Genomic DNA, 22,230 nt, shown 5'->3' with positions numbered 1-22,230 from the left:
TCATGATGTATTTTTCTATGGTTTTCAAAGCAAAAATGCGTCATGACTTTCCCGACAACCCAATATATAAATATCTAACCACTATGCTGCACACCTGAAACTAATGTAAAATAATATTGAATGTCAACTCTAATTGAAAAATTTTAAAGGGTGCAAAAGATCATAATATTATGATAGCATGGTACAGTGTCAGATGGTTGCTGGACTTATCATGGTGACCACTTCTTTAGCATAGGGAATATAAGCAATAATGTGGTAATAACTATGTATAGCGCCAGGTGGGTACTATTGAATAACTATGATGTTCGCCTAAAACTGTTATAATATTGTATGTATGTTAGCTCTATTTTAATAAAAATCTTTTGAAAAAGAAAAAAATAAAGTATGATCTTGGAACAGAAGAGCAAATGGTTTCTAGGTCAAATGCACACTTTGGTAATCATCATCATCATCATCATCGCATGTCTAATGCAGCAAGGAGCACAAAGTCCCCCTTAAATAGCCACTTCCATGCTAACAGCACAGTAACTGGAGCCCTAAGGCCTTCTTCAGTTCTAACGATGACAGTACTTTGGCATACGGAAATTTCAGGCAACTTTCTCAGCTCTAAATCACAGTGTTTTTTGTGTTCATTTGCCCTTGTAGGTAGGCTTTTTGCTCTGGGGTCTCTCTCAGTACCAACCACCAATGTTTAGTGCTCACACTGGTCCAGTGCATGTGAACGCAAATGCTTTTATGCTTTTAACTAGTTCTCAGACCTTATTTTGCTCAGGCAGAGCGGTTATATCACTGATGGCCTAGCCTACCAGCCATTTCACCTGCCTGCAATTTTACAGTGTGGGCATCATGAATGGTATCTGGATGAAAGAAATAGCTCATACAGTCCACTCAGCTATTACTACTTTTTAAATATGATCTAAACCAAATGTGGCCAGGTAGTGACACTCTCAGAAACTCTTTAAACAAAAAAAGTGCATGGACTAATGAGTCTGGCACCGCCAGGCCAATTCCTCCAGCACTGAGAGTGTGAGGTGGAGGCAGGGGGAGCAGGAAGGAAAGGTGGAGGGAGTCCCCTCTTGTGCAAGAGCCATAAACCAAAAGGAAGTAAATCGCACTGCAGGACCAGATAGCCAGATTGCATGGGACAGTGGGGGCCTTGAGCCTCCCTGGGGGCCACTCGCTAGAATCCTGTTCCCAAGGAGCTGCTGAGTGATCCACAGCTGGAAACTGATGGACACACTGACAACAATCAGAGTTGTGATGACAGCAAGTGGCATCAGCGTCCAGCCACTGCTCCCTGGGTAAGTGCTGTCCCCTAGGCCCTTTCATCTCTCCAATGACTGAGGGTGACACGGGGCCCAGTGCAGTGTCGTAGCCCCAATGGGGGTGAGGGGTGGAGCAGTCATCCCATCCAGGTCATCTTCTGGCCAAACCCAGCGCAGACTGCTGCACTCGCCATACTGCATCGCCCCACGCTGCCACTGTGGGAAAGGCCAGCCTGCTGCGGCTCTCTGATTCCTTTCCCACAGTAAGTCCTCACCTAACGTCCTCGAGGGGTTCTGCAACTTTAAGTGCAACAACGTGTAACGAAACCAATTTTATCATAAGCTAACTGATATAAACAAGAGTTAAGTTCCTATGGCATCTCATCAACGTTATAACAAAACGACGCTGAACCAAACAGTGTTATTCGAGGACCTGGTGCACTGCCCTTTTCCAAGTGTGTGTGCACACAGAAACTAAAAACACACACACAGGCCCTTTACCAGTTATCCTCTGCAACTGGTGTTTCTGGGCCTTAGAGAGGTCCAAGGCGAGCCTGCAAGCTCCCTGAAACTCCCCCTCAGCACTGCACGGGTACTGAAGTGTGCACGGCTTTAGCTCAGTCACCTGTGGATTAACAAAGCCAGGAGGCAATTGCATCTTAACCAAGCAGGGGACTTTAGAGAGCACTGCTCAAATATCAAACAGGAGGTCCGAGAATCCCCCGAGGCCCTGAACCTGACTTATCACTGTTCGCAACTTGTGGCTAGGTGGGAATATACACATGTCTATGAGTGTTCAGCCCGTGGGCATGTCTGCCCCTTGGTCAGCAAATGCTCTTCCGACCAAGGGGACTCTGAGTCCTGCAGCTCACAGCCTCCCCAGGGCAGCTGTGAGCACCTAGGTGAGCAGCAGCTCCCACTCCCCTTGGCTCCTTCCTCCCTGCCACCCCCAGCCTAGGCCCACAAGGAGGTCCCACACTCCCTACTTGGGGACAGCATGCTGTCCCCAGAAAGAGTGAGAGTCTAGAGAATGACCGCAGGTTGGCGTTTAGGCCATCACTGTGGTTTGTCCACCTCCCTCCTAACTGTTCTGTCCCTCCACGTCCCCATCCTCCTCTAGTCCTGCCAGGGTAACCTTTGTAGCGTGTGAATCAGGTCACCCCAATCCCAGGCTAGAGCCCTTCTGGGGGCCAGGCAAAGGGAGGCACTCACCATGAAATACAACTTTCTCCTGCCATCTAATAACTGCACGCTCCACCCAGGGCTGCCTGATGAAACTATCTATGATGGTGGAATGTTCTAGATGTGTGCTGCCCATCACAGTGGCTTCCAGCCACAGGTGGCTGTTGAGCACTTCAAATGTAGCTAGTAGGACAAAGGAACTGGATTCTTGATTTTATTTAATTTTAATTGATTTAAAGACCATGTGTGACTGACGGCCACAGTATTGGGCCCACAGGCTGAGCCCCTGCTGGCCTCTTGGACCTCGGCCACCCAGCCCAGAAGCCCCCAACTTCTCTCAGCTGTCCCAAGGCCCAGTCCTCTAGGCCTCAGGCTTCTGCACAGGCCAGGCCTTGGTTGGGACATTCCCCCGCCCACCATCTCTTAGCGAATGTCACCTCTTCAGGTCTCAGTGCAACGTCCTGTCCCTAAACCCAATGCACGCCCCCTTTTCCTTCCAGCTCACCATAGCTTCATCTCTCCCCGGCTCCTCACCACAACTCCTCATTGTGCCATTTGATAGTTTTCTCTTATGACACCAACTCCACAGTCTCTAAACTTGTGAGGCACATGCGACACTTGTGTGGACCATTAGCGTGCTCGGGCCTCACACACCACCTGGCACAGAGGGGCGGCCAGCAAATGTCTGAACTGCTGGTCAAGTCAGACTTCTGAGAAGTGATTTTAGAATCTAGCCATCAAAAACCATCTTCATCCTTAAGAAACACGTGCTTAGGCCCAGTGTCATGCACACGCTTCTAGAACACAGGCCTTTGCTCCCCCCGGTGAGGGGAGGTACGGGGGGGGGGCACATCCCTGTCCTGATAGATGCCCTCCCCTATAAGCAGCCTGAGTGCCAATGAAGTCACAGCAACTGGAACAACTGTGAGGGGACACTCAAGGGAACCAACTCGTGTGTATACTGCATCTATCACAGTAATGGGCAAATCTTCATCAAGGAAGCTCCACCCACCCTCGATTTAAACAACTGACCTGTAAACAAATGGTGCGTTCAGCACTCTGTGTGACCCCAAGAAGTCCTTTGAGGACAAAGGGGACATTCTGGATACCTTGGCTGAGACTTGCGGACTTGAGTCATCGCTGCTCAATCCCCGGGAGATCCCACCTTAGACACAGGTCCCGAAGGGACACGGGGACCCTCAACATGCAGAGGGCTATGAAACTATTACGTATTTCTGGTCTTCAAATCATGCTAAACAAACAAACAAAAATTTAAGCAGAAATATTGTGGCTGTTCTAATAGGTAACTTAATGGATTGAATTGTGCGCCCCTCAAAATTCAAACATTGAAGCCCTAACCCCCAATGGGATGGTGTATGGAGGTGGGGCATGTGGGAGCTGATTAGGGTTAGATGGGGTCATGAGGATGGGGCCCCATGATGGGAGTAGTGTCCTTATAGGAAGAGGAAGAGACTAAAGCCCTCTCTTTGCAATGTGAGCTCACAGTACCATCTGCAAGCCATGAAGAGAGCTCTCATCAGGACTGACCATGATGGCACCTTGGTCTTGGACTTCTAGCTTCCAGAAATGTGAAAAATAAATTCCTGTTGATTGAGCCACCCAGTGTGTGGTGTTTTGTTATGGCGGCCTGAGCTGACGGAGCCACTGATCTCAGGCAATATGGTGATAATGCATAAAGCAAGAAAATCGCCTTTTCCACGAGTAAGTGGGCTATATTGCAGGAAAGGGGTTCTACTGACCCTACAAATCTAAAATGCCTACAGAACGTGCCAAGTGAGTGGTGACACTGAAACCTCTGGGAAAGGCTGCATCAGTAAGACAAAAAACCTGATTTTGGTGACCCTGTGGAGAAGAGCCACCTGCTCAGTGGAGACATCCACCCACTTTAGACAATCACATCGAGAGAATAACTGAGAATATGACTGCTTATCAACAGGAGACTTAGTGGCCAAGCCAGGAGTCCAGCTCCTAAAGCTATATTCAGGCCCCCAGAACACCCACCCCCAAGGCCCACCCGCCCGCCGGCCCGCCCTCCCTCCAGCGGCCATGTGCGTCCCCAGCCCTCAGCACACTCAGCAGTGCATGGAAACAGTTACGGAGGCAGGCGTGTCACTGCACCCACCAGCGGGGCCGGGCCACAGGGTACCCAGCCATCAGTGCCCCCGGCCAATCCTTGAGAAGAAATGGCAAACCACTAAGAGCTTCTCTACACGGCACTCCAAAAACACTGCCAAAGACGTGCATTAAAAGAAGACTTCACAGCTTACCTTTCAGAGTTGGGATAGGGCTGTCATGTCCATTCACTTGTCCCAAAGGGTCATTTGGATCAGGAACCTCTGCTTCCCCTGGACAAGAGAACACAGTACCCGTGTTAATGAGATTTCATGTTAGGGGCCTTCACTTTGCTTCTCATGCAAACACAACAGCGTTCTAGCAAAACTGTCCCCTCTTTATAGAAAACTTAGAGGGAGAAGGCCTATGGTGACTTCTAGAGGGATTGTATAGCACCAGATTTGAAATAAATAAATGTGGGTCTTTTGTTTATCCCAAGCATGGTCAAAGGCAAATTGTCTGTAGCAGGGCAGATGAAGTGAATATGGGGCTGGAGCCCTGAGCATCCTTCAGGGAGGGTGAGAAATGAAAACACTGGCTGGCAAAATAAAGCGCTTCTGGAGCCAGTCAACAAGTTTCCCTCCAGATATAGGCCCCTGGGAATTCTGAATACATCCAGAATTGGAAAACTTAAGCAGCTCACTCCCCTCGGGCCCCAGACCCACTTGCAGCTAGAGGCCAAGGATGATGTACCCACAACTGTAAGGACAGAGTTCTCATCTTTACAGCAATAGCAACCCCACCCTTCAAAGACTGTGTCAGTGGGAGCACCCATCCCCAAACTCACAAGCACCAAGGGCAAAAACAGATCTGGTCTGCTCAACGGGATACAGCATGAAGACAGAGGCCCCTGCCAACAAATCTGGGGGCAAGGATGTGCAGGTGTAAATGACATCCTAGAAAACCATTTGGGCCTCACACAGATCCTTCTCTGTATTCCAACCTGGTCCCTTTCTCTTTTGCTTTTACTTTCAGACTTTCGCCTGGGACTGTGGCCTTGACTGGGTCTCTCTATGGGCTGGGGGTGGGGGTGGGAGTGGGGGGATAGTGAAGTCAAGGGTGACTCTGACAACATGTCTCCTGGATGCATCTGAGTTTATGGCACCAAAGCCTATTGATGGGTTGGAATATTATTCAGCTTAAAAAGAAAAGAAATCCTGCCACCTGCCACAACATGGATGGACCTTGAGGACATTATACTGCGTGAAAGAAGCCGGTCACAGAAAGACAAATACTGTGTGATTCCACTTATAAGGAACCTAGAGTAGTTAAAAATCATAGAGACAGAAAGCAGAATGGTGGTTGCCAGGGGTGGGGGAGGGGGAATGGGGAGCTAGCGTGTAATGGGGACAGCTTCAGTTTTGCGAGATGAAAGCGTTCTGGAGATGGATAAGGTGATGGTGGCACAACAGGATGAATGCACTTAATGCCACTGAACTGTGCACGTAAAATGTTAAGACGATACATTGTGTTATGTGTATTTATCCCAATTTTTTTTTTACAAAAATCTACCAAAAACAGTTTATAATTCAATACTGGGTCACCCCACTTGTCTCTCTTAAATGAGACACAAGAACTAACAAGTAACCCAGACATTTCAGACCCCTCTTACGATGAGGCCTTGCTCAGTAAAGCCAAGTTCTACAAATGACATCCAAGTGATTTCCAGACACAGCCAGGCAGGCAAGATTCTTCAAATTGCTCAGCTCAATAAACGCTGGCTGGTTTACTCTGAAGGGGCCCAGTGTCTAACCCCATCCTCTCCACATGCTGGTTCCTAACTCACGGAATGCACAAAGTGACACATGGGCCTGCAGCATCTTTAACATTCAGCCCAGCTCCCAAAAGCCCACAGGGGAGACTGCTCCTGAATGGCCCCAGGGCTTTACATATCCGGTTTGGGAAGGTTCCTTGTCCCTATCACTTCAGCTAGTCCAAACTTGCCCACCTGTCAGAAACCACGCTCCCATGCCATCTCTGTTAAAATGTTCCCGATCCACTATTCAGAAGTGACATCTTTATTCTCTAAAACAACTCCCCCAAACTGCACAGCTCTCCTGTGGCAACGAGACCCTTCTCCTGAGATAGTCGCTGTATATATTTTAATCTTCCTCCACATTGCATAAATAGCTGGAGGACAGCGCGGGTTGCATGCCCAGGGACGCGGATGGTCTGAGCATTAAAACCTAGACAGAATCCTGGGCTGCTATAGAAGAGACAAGCAGACGCGATCCAAGCGAGTCAACGGGTTTTTGCGAAAGAATTAAAGACTTCAGTTTGGGTTTGAAATTTTAAATTGGCATGTTACACATACCATCACTCAGCACTGTTTAAATGTAGAGAGACCACAGGAAATCCAACACACTTGTACTATATACACACAACTGAAAGAGGCATAAAAATTATTAACTGCTTAGAAGTTGACAAATGGTGTGAAACAGTCAAATAAATATACACCCTGAAGAAAAATAAGCGCCATTAGCCCAATTCCACCGTGGAAAAGATTCCTGCCTGACTCTTCCAAGGCAGCTTTCAATTCGAAGCCTAAGTATTTTCACACCATAGAGCTGGGTGTGGGCGAGCACATTCCTGTGTGAGAGGCTCAGGAGGTGATCCAAATGCTTCTGTTGGTTCATAAGCAGATGTCAGCCCCACCCAGACATGCAAAGTCACTGCTGACACTGGAAGTGTTAAGATTCTCTTTAAATAGGTTGTGCTAGTCATTCTGGAATTTTATTTTTCATTTCTTACAGCCTCAAATATTACCCTAGGTAAAATTTGGTTTGATATTTGAGCAAAAGAATATCGTCTACATATCAGGGAAAACAGGTCAAGTTTCAAGTAGGCTGATAGCAGAGCAACCTCCCACCCCCAGCTTTGGAACTTAGGTGTGAAAGCATCCAGGGGCTCAGTCCCAGTGCATTTCCTCTGTAAGTCAAATAGGTGAATACATTCAGGATGCCCAATCGCCACGGTCCTTAGAATTGACACCTTACGTTTTAATAAAACTTAGGCCCTGGTATTGGATCGTAACTGAGAAATTGGACACCATTTATATTCTGAAACTTTAAAAGTGTCATTCTCCTATACTACATAAAGGTCAGGCACAGAATGGTTGTCTTCATTCAAGTTTCTGTGCCTCCTAAAAGCCATAAGCAAAATGTAATGGGTATATTTGAATCAGGGGAACAGGACAAGTGAGAACAGGGTGCAGTGTTTCAGTAGATTCCAACAGGCTTTCTCCTGGCCCTAAGAAGGGTTAAGAAAAAACCCAAAGAAAAACATAAACACAAAACAAAAACAAAAACTGCCATGCACACATCAAAATGTCACTATTAATTATCTGGAATTATATAGGTAATTTAGATTTCTTCTTTAATTGTCAAACATCTCTACAATGAACAAGCATCCATTTTTTAAACAACATAATTCGCATACCATAAAATTCACCACTTTAAAGTCTATAATCTAGTGGTTTTTAGTATATTCACAAGGTTGTGCAACCAACTCCACAAAGTAATTCTGGAATATTTCATCACCTCAAAAGAAACCTTGTTCTCATTAGCAGCCCCTATCCCCGCCTCCCCCAGGCTCTGTAACCACTAATCTGCTTTCTATCTCTATAGATTTATCTATTTTGGACATTTCATCTAAATGAAATCATACAACATGTGGCCTTTTGAACAAACAGCAATTTTATGATGAGATTTTAAAAATTGCACGTTGGCAGTAGCAATAAATAAAAAAGTAAGTAGAGAAGTAAGTAAAGGACGTCTGTAGAAACAGGCTGTGCTCGGCGAAGCAAAGGAGGCTGCTCAGTGCTCCATCCGCATGTCCCACCACCGCTGCCCACACGCTGTGGGGAGGTTCCAGCTCCCCAGGTAGAACAGGACATAGGGGACGCACGCATCTGAGACTTAGAGATGACTAAAGAAGGGAACAGAGAGAACTTGGGGAAACGCTGGAGCATCCAGGTTTACTGATCCAGACAGAAGAGTTCACAAGTTGAAAGGCTCACTTGGTGAAGAGACTGGCGTGTGTCCCCATCCTACTGCAGACAAAGCGAGGCTCGCAACACGGGCGATTAGGGAAGGACTGCATCAGTTCAGGAGCCGCCACCACTGGTGCAGCGATGTGACTCGTGTCATCTGCCTTCTCCCTGACGAGCACATCTTCTGCATGTCACTGGGGCTGGCCAAACAACTTCTCTCCACCTTCCTAACCCCATGGCCTGCCTGGGCAATCACTGCCAAGCTAGTTGAGCTGCTGACTGGCCCAAGGTGGCGTGAGACCAGCAGCATCTCCCGTACAGCTGCCCTGAGTGCTTTCTACACAAAGGCCCACCTGGGTCTACCCGGTGCTGACACAAAGCTCCCGCTGGCTGACTGTATATGAGGGAGACCTAAAGACAGAAAAGGTTCTGAGAGGAGACTCGTCTGCCCTAAGTCCTCAGGACTGTTATCGTCTTCTGAAAATGAGGACACTACTCAGAGCAAGTAATATATCCTTTGTTTTGGTAAAACCCTAAAGGTGTGCTACTACAAATGCCACGTGTCCATCAAGAGTGTCCCACTGATGATGCACTAACTTTTCCCCACTGGACATGGGTGATTTTCATTGTAAAAACACATACAGGGAGACAATGTAAAGCTGCTGGAAAAACTCAAACCTTTGATACTATCCATCAGACAGTGTTGATTTATTAGCTTCATATTAGTGTTCTGATGTTTAAAGAAAGGAGACTATTTAATATGAAACAAACACATAAGTGTGGCTGGTTGCATGCAATGATACATTAAATGTACACTTTGATCCATGTCCAAAGGACACTGCTGAACACCTAGTAGCAAAGACTAACTACAATGGGTAACTCAGATGGGACCCGGGAACGGAGAAAAGGTGTTAGGTAAAGTCTAAGGAAATATGAACAGTATAGATTTAGGTTAAGACTAATGTATCAATACTGGCCCACATGCAGCATACCACGTAAGATCCATCACTCGGGGAAATGGGTGTGAGGTATATGGGAACCCTCTGTATACCTTCACAACTTTTCTATAAATCTAAAACTATTCTAAAGTCAAAGTTTACTGGAAAATAGTTACACATTTCATCACGTCGTTTAAGCCCTTAACTAAGGCTCACAGAGCAGAGAAGAGCTGTAGAAAAAGAGTGTCTCTCTAAACACCCTTCATTCTTCATGACGCAGTCATGGGAGACAGCCCCTGGGCAGAGGAGAGTGATAACCGCATGGACGGAATATGACAGATTCAGGGGACTGAATGCAGGGTATTCAACAGCATGCCAGTGAATACGCAGAAATTAAATCACCTTGGAGTGTGCTGGGTTTTGAGCTGCATCGTACATTAATTGGCACGGCATGGTGATATCAGCTCTTAACCTGAAATGTAGGGCGTCTCCATGGCAGCACTTATCAATGTTCTGTATATTCAGGGCTGACCAGCTGGTGTCTGTAGAACGACCTGATGAAAAGACTCCTAGTTGACACTGAAGGGCTTGTTAAGTAGTCAGGGTTTCATACGGGGCCTGTAATCATGACAGTGTGTGTCCCACACAAACATGTATAAATTCTGATAACGAGAAACCATGCACCAAACAATGTCTCCTGCAGACCTGATCTCAACATGGGTTTCTGATGTGACATCTTGACTTATGGCATCAGTAAGATAAGAGGAATTTATATCTGCAAAGTGCACATGGGTCTGTTCTGATTTCCAGGCTCTTTCTCTAGTATTAAAATACATACTAGCTTTCTCATTAAGAGCAGATACACTATTAAGCAAAAATTTACTAATTTGAGTAAATGGATTTGAGTCTATGGTGTTTTTCACTTGTGTTTCTCTTAAAAAGGTTTTGTTATTTGGGATGTTCATCCATTAATCTCCACCTGTTGGTCTGAATCAGCACCCTTGTGATTTAATGAGATGCAGTCTCTGGCATATTTGGACAACTTCAAAGCAGCCTCCACTTAATTAGGGAGGGTATTTCATTCACTAAAGATTGGCATTCTTGGATCTGGTTGTCCTTATGAAAAGGTGCCATTTCCAGGACATGAGAAGAACAGCAGTCAGGAAATGGTGAGACCACAGAAGGGAATGGCGAGTGTGTGGCAGGCCGGAGCCTCAGGGAGGGCAGGCACAGACTTTTTAGTGAGCTGTGCTGCATGAGAACTCAGACAGCACATCCACTCGCAACTGGAAATGTTGGTCACACATTCCAGGACAATCACTTAGCTTGGCAACATGTCAACTCAAAAACATCCGTGATGCTGGAAATGCAACATTTAGACAAAAAAAAAAAAAAGAAGAATTGGAAAGGAGCACAGGATAAAGTCCTACAAGGTGAGTCCATTAGCCTGGGAACTGAGCCCGAGACAGTATGTCAATTGTAAGGTGACTCGATAATGTGTTCATTTCTGGTAATACACTCATTAAAACGTTACCCCGCATGTTCTAACTGCCGGCTAGAAAACCACACAGCATTCGAGGTGAGCTGCCAGTACCTAATAAGTAGTTGTCTCACCAGTCTGTAGTTTTTTATTTCATTACTTCTAACTTGAAGAAATCATTACTTCTAAGTTGAAGAAATACCGGCCTCTGGTTCCACATTCCTTGAAGGGCTGGCATAACTCTGCTCTGGAAATATGACGTGAAACCCAACAGTCTGAGAATGGAGTGGCCAGTGTCTCTCGCCAGTTTAACCTCTGTTGTGAGTCCACTTCTGCAGCAAAAACATCAAACCCCCAAAGGAGTCTGTGCACAGGCCCGGCTTCCTCCAATGCTGCTTCACAACACTCCTTCTACCTCTGTAACTGAGCGCCCCCAGAGCCTCCAGCGAAGGCCCCACTGCCAGGGCCGAGGGGACATTTGGTTGAGGGGGGAGCAAGGCTGTCCCACCGACCGGCCTCCTCCCTTTCCCAGCACCCATGGCCCCTGGAGGTGGCAGGACCCTGGCAGAGCCAGGAGGCCCGGACGTCCCACCACAATGAGACTGGGAAGGCAGGACCCACCACCCCTCGCTGGGACCCAAGCTCCAGGGCTGCTTTCCCTGATGCGCCTGCTTATTAGTGCAGCAAAACTGGCAGAAAAAGAGCAAACAGAAATGCTGAGGAAGTACTCCGAGCTTAGTCTGTTCCCATTTGGTTTCACAGAAGACTCTCGAATATCAGTTATTCCCTGCACACAAGGAATCAGTTTTTCATCTTGAATCTCTGGAAGGTTTTTCATTAAAGGTGAGAAGGGAAAAGATACCTTTAAAAAATAACTGACCTTTATTAGAGAAAGAATTAAACTGTGTACTGTCCCACGGCGATGATGGAAGTTACCTTCTGTTTGCTTAAGGGAAGAGTTTTAAAGGCCCCAGCTGCACGTGCTGCAGCCTTGGAGCCCAGGGTGGACTGGAGAAATCTGAGGGTGGAATGAATGACATTCATAAGAAGGGGCTCTGAAGGTTTGCAGCGGTCTCCATCAACCAGGCGTCTATGTACAACCCGTGTGGCCAGAGGCTGCTCTCATCCCTACAGGGGTCAAACGTCGGCACATCTGAAAACAAGATTTGTCAGTAGTGATCACCGTCACTTCGTGGAAACAAATCGGGGTAAATGTCTGTTATACTCAAAGGTAGTGACAGTGATTTTCTAAAGGCAGTCTGTGTATGAGTTTGCTAGTGTTGCTGTAACAAAGCGCCACAGCCTGGGAGGCTTAAACAGCAGTCCTAGAGACCGGAAGTCAGAGGTCAAGGTACGGGGAGGGCTGGCTTCTCCTGAGGCCTCTGTCCTGGGCGTGTAGATGGCTGTCTTCTCCCTGTGTCCTCACATGGCGTCCCTCTGTGGTGTCTGTGTTCCAATCTCTTCTTATAAGGACACCAATCACATTGGATTAGGGCCCACCAATGTGACCCCATTTTAACTTAATTACGTCTATAAAGATACTATCTCCAAATAAGGTCACTCTCTGAGAGACTGGGGGTTAGGACTCTATATGTCTATTTTTGGGAGACATAATTCAACCCATAACAGGTAGTATTATTTATCTTTAAATCTTCTTTATAATTAATGCTGAATTGAAAACGACTTTTGCAACTGCATAGTACAAAGTTAACAAAGACAGAGAAAGCCTCAGTGAGAAAGAATAAACAGGGGCTTTGGACTAAGTACAGAGGTGCAGTGGGTGGGGCTGCCCACATGCCGGAAAAACTGCCAGCAACGTGCTAATGGCTCTAGCACCCTAAGTCCCTCCTTCTCAAGACGGCCCCTCATGGCTGCCCTCAAACAGACATCATGGGGACACCGCTGTCCTCTCCACAGTTTCCAGCAGCAGCTATGGCACCTTCCCAGGCCCTTCCTCTCAGGCTGGCATTCCTTTTTCTCCTAATATTTACAGCACTGCCACTCCTGCCGTCGTCCCCACACCGTGGGGGCTAGCCTGGCAGCCCTGGAGATGCTGTGGTTCAGTGTGGAGCAGAACGTCTGCTCATTTTTGGGAATGACACTGTCAGCACTTACACAGCGCTTCCCATTGGACACACACGGTCCTCCCCCTCCTCTCACTGGAGCGTACACATGTGGGTCTCCCTGCAGTGTCTCCTCAACTCTGGTCCTCTAAATGCTGACGTGCACCAGAGGTGGCACTGCAAAAGCTTCCCTTCACTTTCTCTTTTCCCCTGGACGACCTGGCTTTCAATGGCAGCAAAACAACCACAACTTCCACACGTACCTTTCCAGCCAGACCTCTGCACAGGAAGCAAGACTCAGAAATCAGGCCCTGCTCACATTCCGCTTGTGCGTCTGACAGACACACTGTGCTCGACACGTGCACACCTCCAGCTCTGGTGCACAGCAGCTCCCCTGCCGCTGCCCCACCACCCTGAATCTGACCCCAGCCTCGCACAGGCGAAGGCCACAGGTCCTGCTTAGCTTTGACTCCTTCTCCTCTCGCCCTCGCATCTCACATTCAGTCCACAGAAGCTGCCGTTGGCTCTATCTCCACAATGCATCGGAACCCAGGCTCCTCAGACAGCCCTCCTCACACCAGTCCCAGCAGCCCCCCAGTTCTGGGGGGATCATGCGACGGCCCCCACCAGGCCTCCACACAGCAACCACACTGAACTTCTAAAAGGGGCTTCAAACACTGTCCCCTGGGACAGGCAGCAGGGGTGAATCAACAGCATAGGGCAGAGTGGAGCAGTCAGGTATAAAAAATCCTGTACTGTATGATCCCACTAACACCAAGTTCAAAAACAGGCAGACACATGTGCGATGACAGAGCCAGAAGACTGGTTACCCCTGGGGTGACGGCCGAGAAGGAGCAGGAGACAGGCTGCTGGCGTGGCCCAGCGACACACTTACACAAAGCCGACCCTTGTCGTCTATTTCATCCTTCTCCCATGATGCTGCCTCCTTGCGCTCGGCCCACCCTGACCTTGTTTCCACCACGACGCACAGTCCTGCCATCTGACCTGCTTCCCGTCCATGTCTCTTCTTCACACTTCCAAGAGTTATCAGTTCATTTATTTTTCTGTCCCCTCTTCCTAGGAGCAGGAGGTTTTGTCTGTTCACTGTTCTTTCCCCAGCACTGAGAGCACTTCCTTGCAGAGGCAGCGGTTTCCTCTGTCTGGCCCTACCCCGCAGGCACAAGCACCCTCCTGACTTCCCTCAGTGCCTCCTCTTCCAGTCACACCCTTGGCAGCAATCGTAGCCCCCCACGCCTCCAGAGTTGCATCCACTCTCCCCTGGCCTGGACGACTCTTCCCCCAGACCATCCTGGAGCTCCCCCCTCAGGTCCCTGCTCTCATGGTAGCTCATAATCGATGGACATCTTACTGAAAACATTTCAGGCCCACGTGTGGCCTGCCCTGTCCCTTGCTGCATCCTCTCCCGAGCTCCATGTCTGTCTCACATCAGAAGAGAGAAGTCCGTAATGGCAGCTCTGGGTGACAAGCCACGTGTGTAGCACCTGGAACCCAGCACAAGGCACGCACAACCACAAAAGGAATCAACCAACACCGGCAGTGTCATGTTCTAGGGCAAGTCCTGAGTTCCAGCTCACAGTCTGAAGGTCAGGGCAGGGCTCGCACAGTGCAGAGGTGCACAGGGCCCACAGTCCCCTCATGGTCTGGCAGCGCCTCTCCCAGAAGAAGACAACAGTGTCACAGATCGGCTCCCTTGGACCTGCTCAGCCCAGCTCCAGCTCCCCCATATCTGTGACATGACACAACTCAACTGCTTTCAGACCCAAGCTCCCTCAAAATGCTCCCGGACCTCTGCCAGGCCCCATGTTCCAGTCTCTCTGACAACGTGCCCTTTCTATGTCAAAGGCATCTTTACCACTTTGAATGAATAAAGAGAAACTTTTGCAACTATAAAACTGTGCCATATGCCACTCAACCATAGAACACACCACCTGCTGATACCCTCCAGCAGGTGCGTGTCAGTTTGCATTCTGCTAAGGGCACTACCGGCTCGCAGGCAGCATGCTGCAGAATCCACCTGCAGAAAGGTGGCCTACTGCTCCTGATGTCTCACTCCCTCTAAAACAACACAGGTACACAAAACAACGAGAACCCTCCATGTCAGACCCTGGAGAATTAACCAGAGCCACAGAACAAACTGAAACATCATCCACCCAAGAAAAAGGACAGAGCCTCGTGAGCCAGCGGGTCGTTTAACACGGGCTGTAATCAAGGTCCCTCTCTCCCCTCCAGCCCTGCAGACAGCCGGCAGATCTGATGCTCTGTCAGAAGTGCTACTGCAGATTTTTTCTGGACATGCAGCACCCTGAGAAATAGACCTGACTCAGAGCTAGGCTGGGGGTGGGCAGTGGGAAAGGGTGGCAGGTGGCAGCTGATCCTGGTGCATTACCAAACCAGTAACAAACTACCGGCAACACCTTGGCCGCCTAATGCTATGACTACAACTGCAGTAAACATGAGCCCAGTGCAAAATTCAAAAGGAAATCCCAGATAACTAGAAGACCACAGGGAACTTCAAAAGCTCCAACGTATTTCCAAGATCACAAAGGCTGTGCTCAGGCAGAAGGCTATGCACACACCCAAGAAAGACCTGGGAAAGGAGAAGACAGCAGCCCTCGTCTCTGGCACAACTGGGAAGTGACAGCTAAGGGTGAAGTGTGACAGCATGCCTTCTCACTAGAGGTGCAATACATGCAGTGAGGTCCCTAAGGAAATCTCCTGTGCAGTCACTGGCTAACCACACACTTAAACTGACTCAGATGGGACCTGCTCCTCAGTAATCCAGCCTTAAAATGTGAAGAACCTTATGTTAAGTATTTTTATCACACACACACACAAAATGACAAAAGCAACAATAATAATAAATAAAAAGGGAAGGAGGAAACTTGTGGAGGTGATGAATATGTTTATGGCATAGACTATGGGGATGGCTTCACAGATGTATGTGGTCTGACAATTAAGTTCATGAACTCATCCTTGAAAAAGTGCTACATTCCTCATTTCTGAATATCACTATGGTCACCTTCGAAGTACTCCCCTTGGGAAGCTATGCACTGACTCCAGTGCCTAGCTCACCCTTCAAAGCAATTTTGGAACTCTTTTTCTGGAATGACCATCAGAGCTGTCATTGTATTACCCTTGATGTCCTGAATGGCATAAAAATGTCTTCCTTTCAATATTTATTTTATCTTCGGGTAAAGAAAGAAATCACTGGGGGCCAGATCAGGCAAGTAGGGAGACTGTTCCAATACAGTTATTTGTTTACTGGCTAAAAACTCCCTCACAGACAGTGCTGTGTGAGCTGGTACATTATTGTGATGCAAGAGCCAAGAATTGTTGGCGAAAAGTTCAGGTTATCTAACTTTTCCACACAGCCTTTTCAGCACTTCCAAATAGTAAACTTGGTTAACTGTCCAGTTGGTACAAATTCATAATGAATAATCCCTCTGATATTAAAAAGGTTAGCAACATCGTTGCAACAAGTTTGTGAAATTAATTGTCAGGCCTCATATATTTGTCCCCAAACTTATCAAGTTGTATATATTAAATATGTAAAGCTTTTTGAATGTCAATCATACCTCAATAAAGTGGTTTAAAAAGAAATGAAAAGAAGTTAAGAAAATAGTAGATAACTCAGTGGGCACACATCATAGAGAATACAGAACCTGGAGAATTAGTGAAGGAAAGCCACTAAACAAATAAACAGTAACAAGAAAACACCACCAAAAACCAAAATTAAAACAAAACCAAAAATACCACAGTAGCAACAACAAACTGAATGGTAGAGGGATTTGCTACCAGAGTTGTTAAAATATTATTATAAAAAATGTCTAGTTTTTCACAAAGAATTATAAAGACATGCAAGGAAATAGGAAAGTATGCCACACACAAGGGGAAGGGGGAGAGGGGCGGAGAGAGAGAAAAAAAATACCCAACAGAAAATGTCCCTGAAGGGGCCAAGGTTATTTTAAATATGTTCAAAGAACTAAAGAAAACAATATCTAAAGAATTAAAGGAAATTACAACAACTTTATGTCACAAAATACAGAACATCAATAAAGTGACAGAAATTAAAAGAATCAAATAGAAACTCTACAGTTAAAACTACAATAACTGAAATTTACTAGGTGGGCTCAGAAACAGATTTGAGCTACAGGAAGAAAGAATCAGTAAACTGGAAGACAATTTAATGTCTTTACTGGAATCGAGATTATCCAGTCTGAAGAGGAGAAAATAAAAGGAATGAAGAAAAATAACAGAGCCTAAGAGACCCATGGGACACTATCAAGAGTACCAACACATACACAATGGGAGTCCAGAAGGAGAAGAGAAATAATAACCATTATTTGGAGAAGTAAAAACCAAAACTTACCAAATTTGAAAAAAAGTATTAATTTACACACTTAAGGAACGCAACGTAGGATGACCTCCAGGATATCCACAACTAAACACATCGTAAACAAGCTGTTAAAAAAACCCCAAAAAAACAGAATCTTGAAAGCAGCAAGAGAACTCATCCCAGACAAGGAATCCTTAGTCAGATTAAAAGCTGGCTCTTATCAGAAACCCAATGGGATGACACATTAAAAGTGTTGGGAGAAAAAAAGGACAGTCAACTAAGAATTTTATATCCAGCTAAACTCTTCTTCAAAAATGAAGGCGAAGTTAGGTCACTTCCAGATAAACAAAAAAAGAGAAAATCTGTCATTAGTAGGCTGCTCTATAAGAAACAGTAAAGTCATTCAAGATGAAATAAAGTATATAGAACAGAAATTTTAATTCACATAGGAACTAAAAGAGTGTCAGTAAGGTAACTACATAGGTACCATGAAAGACAATATAAACATATTTTTGTTTGTAACTCTTTTCATCTCCTATTTGTTTTAAAAAAAACTACTGCACAAATTATAACCATAAAACTGTGTTGAAGGATTTAAAACATATAAAGACGTAATCTGGACTTAAAACATATAAAGATATAATTTGTACAACACAAATAATTAAAAGAAGAGGGGAGGGAAGAACGATATAATGGAGCAGTGTTTGCTATTAAAATTAAGTTAGTATTAATCTGAATTAGATTAACAAAATAAAATGATAATAGTAATCCTCGTAGAAACCACTGAGAAAATAATTTTTAAAATTATTTATACATATATATGTATATGTATACACACACAAGTAGAGAGAGAGAGAGAGAGAGAGAGAGAGAGAGAGAGAGAGAAAGAGAGAGACAGACTATAAAGGAATTTTAAAAGTATGCTAGGAACTATCCATTTAACACATAAAAGCAGGAAGTAGGGAAAAAGAACAAAAAGGCATGGAATATGCAAAACAAGTAATAAAATGCTATAAGCAAAACCTACCTTATGAGTAATTAAATTAAATGCAAATGAGTTAAAAGGACAAATCAAAACACAGAGATTGGCAGAATGGATTTAAAAAATTATCCAACTGTATCTTGCTGTCTATAAGAGATAATGCCTCATATTAAAAAACAGATTGAAAAGACATATCTTGCAAACAGCAATCATAAGAAAGTTGGTGTGGCTATACTAGTATCAGATAACCTACAAGACAAAAATCATTACTAGAAGCAAAGAATGATAAGAAAGTGGACCTATCAATCTATCATAAACACACATGCAGCTAACTACACAGCCCCAAAATACACAAAGCAAAACGTTACAGAAATGAAGGGAAAAATAGATAATTCAACAATAACAACTGGAGACTTCAATACCTGACTTTCAATAATAGAGATAAGAACTAGGCAGATCAGCAAAGAATTAGGACACTTACAAACCAACTACACCTAACACTACAGAACATTCCACCCCAACAGTAAAATACACATTCCTCTCAAGCTTACACAGAACATCCTCCTGCATAGACCATATTCTAGGCCATACAATAAGCCTCCATAAATGTAAAAGAGTTAAAATCATGCAAAGTATGTTCTCTAACAATAGAATGAAATTAGAAATCAATAACAGAAGAATATTTGATATATCCACAAATATGTGGAAATTAAACAAAGCATTCCTAAATAACCAATGAGTCACAGAAGAAATCACAAGATTAGAAAATACTTTGAGATGAATGAAAATGAAACACAACAGAACAAAACTTATGGAGTCCAGCTAAATTAATGGTTAGAGGAAAATTTATAGTTTTAAATGTCTATATTACAAAAGAAGATCTCAAACCAATAACCTAACTTTACACCTTACGGGATTAAAAAAAGAACTAACTAAACCCCAAGCCAGCAGAAAAAAGGAAAGAATAAAGTGCAGAGACAAAACGAAATAGAAAACAAAAACAATAGAGAAAATCAATGAAACCAAAAGTTGGTTCTTTGAAAAAAAACCAACAAAATTGACAAACCTTTAGCTAGGGTGAGCAAGAGAAAAACAGGAAACACAAATTATTAAAATTAGAAATGAAAGTGGGGACATTACTAACAACCTTACATGGACAGATAGGTCAATAGGACACAATTTGAGAATCCAGGAATGACACAAGTATATATGGAAATGGTGATTATAGTCAGGTTGGTTTTTTCCACTAAATGGAAATGAATCCATGATCGAAACTCTATTACTCTTCATGAAAAAGTGAATTCTGTCTGATCAAAGACTGAAGCGCATGAAACCATGAGGGAAGTGCTCTGGCCGTGAATAAAAAAAAGACCCACACTCCGTACAGAGAGCTGAAGGGCACAAAAAGTTTGCGAATAAATTCAAATGGCTAATAAGTCTACGAAAGACTCAAAACCATCGTGTTCACTCAGAAATGGAGAACTGAGGGGAAGACCAGTGTTCACAAGCCACCTTGGAGAGGGAGGGAAGCAGGCACTTCCTGCCTGGCCCAGGGCGCCCACGGCGCCTCAGAGCTTCTGCTGTACCACATGGCCACCTGTCCAAACCAATCAGGCACCTGTGTAACAACGCCACAGGTAGGCGTTTATACTCCAGATACTCTGGAGGTGCGAAGGTGTAACTACGAGGCTTGTTCCAGCCCTGGCTATTAGAGCAGGAGACAGGAGAATACCCAAATACTGAGCAAGCCAATGCTGGTTACTACAGTACGGTAGACCCAGAATGGGTAAATGTAACAGGCAATAAAGGTATAAATATAGTACATACACATAACAACAGCAACTGCCACGAGTGTTGGGCATCTAACCCGTGGCTGGCACTGGCTAATGCCCTTCTCATGGATTACCTCTAACCCTCAAAGGACCCTGTGTACATCTACTGTCACCCTCCAATCATCACTACATTCAAGGGGCTGGCAGCAAGAAGTAAATCTATGCACAAGATGCAGAAATATGGTGAGATAGACTCATGAGTGAGCAAAGCAAGGAAATGGACTGCTCTGTGTGCCCTGGCATGCCACCCCAGGCACACACAGGCTGGGCTAGTTGCTGGAAGTTACACGGAAGGAAACAGATGAGGCGGAGATGGAGGGAGAGAGACGGGGGTGGGCCTGTGTCATGTCTGACTTGTTTTAGCAATTTAGCCATTTCCTTTTCATTAAAAAAAAAAAAAGTCAAATTTTTAAAAAGTAAAAAAAAGCAATTCACCTTAAAAATTCTACAAATAATGAGATTCTCTAGTTTTTAAAGAATGTTAATTTAATGAATTATATAACTTAAACTGTCTATTGCACAACAGAGTTGTACTGTATTTAGATTTCCATGCATGCGCCCCCATGCATTCCCAACAACTTGAAGATAGTCTTTTTTAAAAAACATATTTTTAATTATAGTTGGCATGTGATACTGTATTAGTTTCAGGTATAAAACACAGTGATTCAACATTTACATACCTTACAAAGTGATCACAATAAGTCTAGTAACCATCTGTCACTGTGCATAGTTATTACGATATAGGCTATATTCCCTGTGCTGTACATTACATCCCCATGACTAATATAACTGGAAGTTTGTACTTCTTAATCATTCCCTCCCCCTTTCCCGCCTGTCCCCCATCCCTCCCCTCTGGCAACCATCAGTTTGCTCTCAATATAAGAGTCTTTGTATTGTATTTCCTGAATATCTTCCATCCACCATCTTTACACACTGGGTACCACAAGACGATCTCTGATTTCTTCATATAAAGAGCAAGACTTCTGCAGCATCAAACATCAACACAAATATTTGTGTTTTATAGTTACAGTGTTGTAGCATTAATGTGGAATATATTAAAGCAATAAAGGTCTAGTGGTTATAAAAACCGTGTTAATTGCCAACTATCATTTTTTTCTATAACTTAATGTCTTTGTCTTTTCTAAGTTTCTTTTAAATAAAGCAAAGAATTTATTGGGAGAATTAAGTTAGCAGTCATATCACCAGACACTACTTATTTCTCATGCCTCTATAAAATAGGACATTTTCAATACATCATTTTACCTAATTGAGACTCTTAAACTCATAAATCATGGTTGTTTGAGACTTTTCTTTGAGACTGTTTTATTTCACAGCCAGAAGCCCTAAACTAATCGATCATGGAGTAATGTCATGGGTAATTACCGTGGGGCTGACTTGCCTTCTCTGTCTCTCTAGGCTGTAGGAGTGCGCTCAGCTTGGTATTTTAAAGCGTTTGCCCTAACAATCAAACGGTGCCTGGGAACCTCTGTCATTATCACAAAAGCACACAAAAATGTACACAGACACAGGGACACCTAGGAAACATGTACACACATGCCCCTGACTCGGAGGCTCCCCGAGGCTCTGGTCTCCTGGCTTTAGGCTTCAGGCAATTGTAAGCAGTTGGATTCGGAGGCCAATGTGACCTGATGGGAAAAACAATGGACGCTGACATCCCTGGTACATGGATGGGGCTGACACCTCCAGGCTCTCCTCCTTTGTCATGAAAATGGCAGCATGAGATGCCTCCTATCACTGTGTTCTACTTTCCTCAAACCCTCTTTCTGAACACAGTACTCAGGGGAAATGCTACTTCTGCCTATAACGTAGCTGTGAAGCTGGATGTGCCTTCAGATGAGAGAAGCAGGAGGGAGAGGGGCTGCCAGCCAGGGAGAAGCCCATCTTTGCTCATCTGCAGGCACCTTCATATGGACCAAACATCCTGGAGACCTGCTTGTGAAGCATTTTCCCACAGAAAAACCAAGCTGGAGGTCAATCTCTTTCTCT

General features: G+C 45.0%; 1 protein-coding gene across 2 annotated transcripts in view; it reads right to left on the bottom strand.

Moving 5' to 3' along the window:
* ROR2 (receptor tyrosine kinase like orphan receptor 2) overlaps positions 1-22,230 on the bottom strand; it is a 235,286-nt gene that overhangs the window by 54,934 nt on the left and 158,122 nt on the right. For both annotated transcript variants that reach the window (XR_002126885.1, XM_019668688.1), the window contains exon 2: positions 4,736-4,813. Coding sequence is in view for 1 of the 2 variants with exons in the window: in XM_019668688.1 (XP_019524233.1) it covers positions 4,736-4,813 (78 nt within the window). In the remaining variant the exon portion in view is untranslated. The remainder of the gene's footprint in view (positions 1-4,735; positions 4,814-22,230) is intronic.

The sequence above is a fragment of the Hipposideros armiger genome, unplaced genomic scaffold (genome assembly GCF_001890085.2).
Source record: "Hipposideros armiger isolate ML-2016 unplaced genomic scaffold, ASM189008v1 scaffold_532, whole genome shotgun sequence".
NCBI classification, from domain to species: domain Eukaryota; kingdom Metazoa; phylum Chordata; class Mammalia; order Chiroptera; family Hipposideridae; genus Hipposideros; species Hipposideros armiger.
This window is presented reverse-complemented; position numbering and strand designations above follow the sequence as displayed.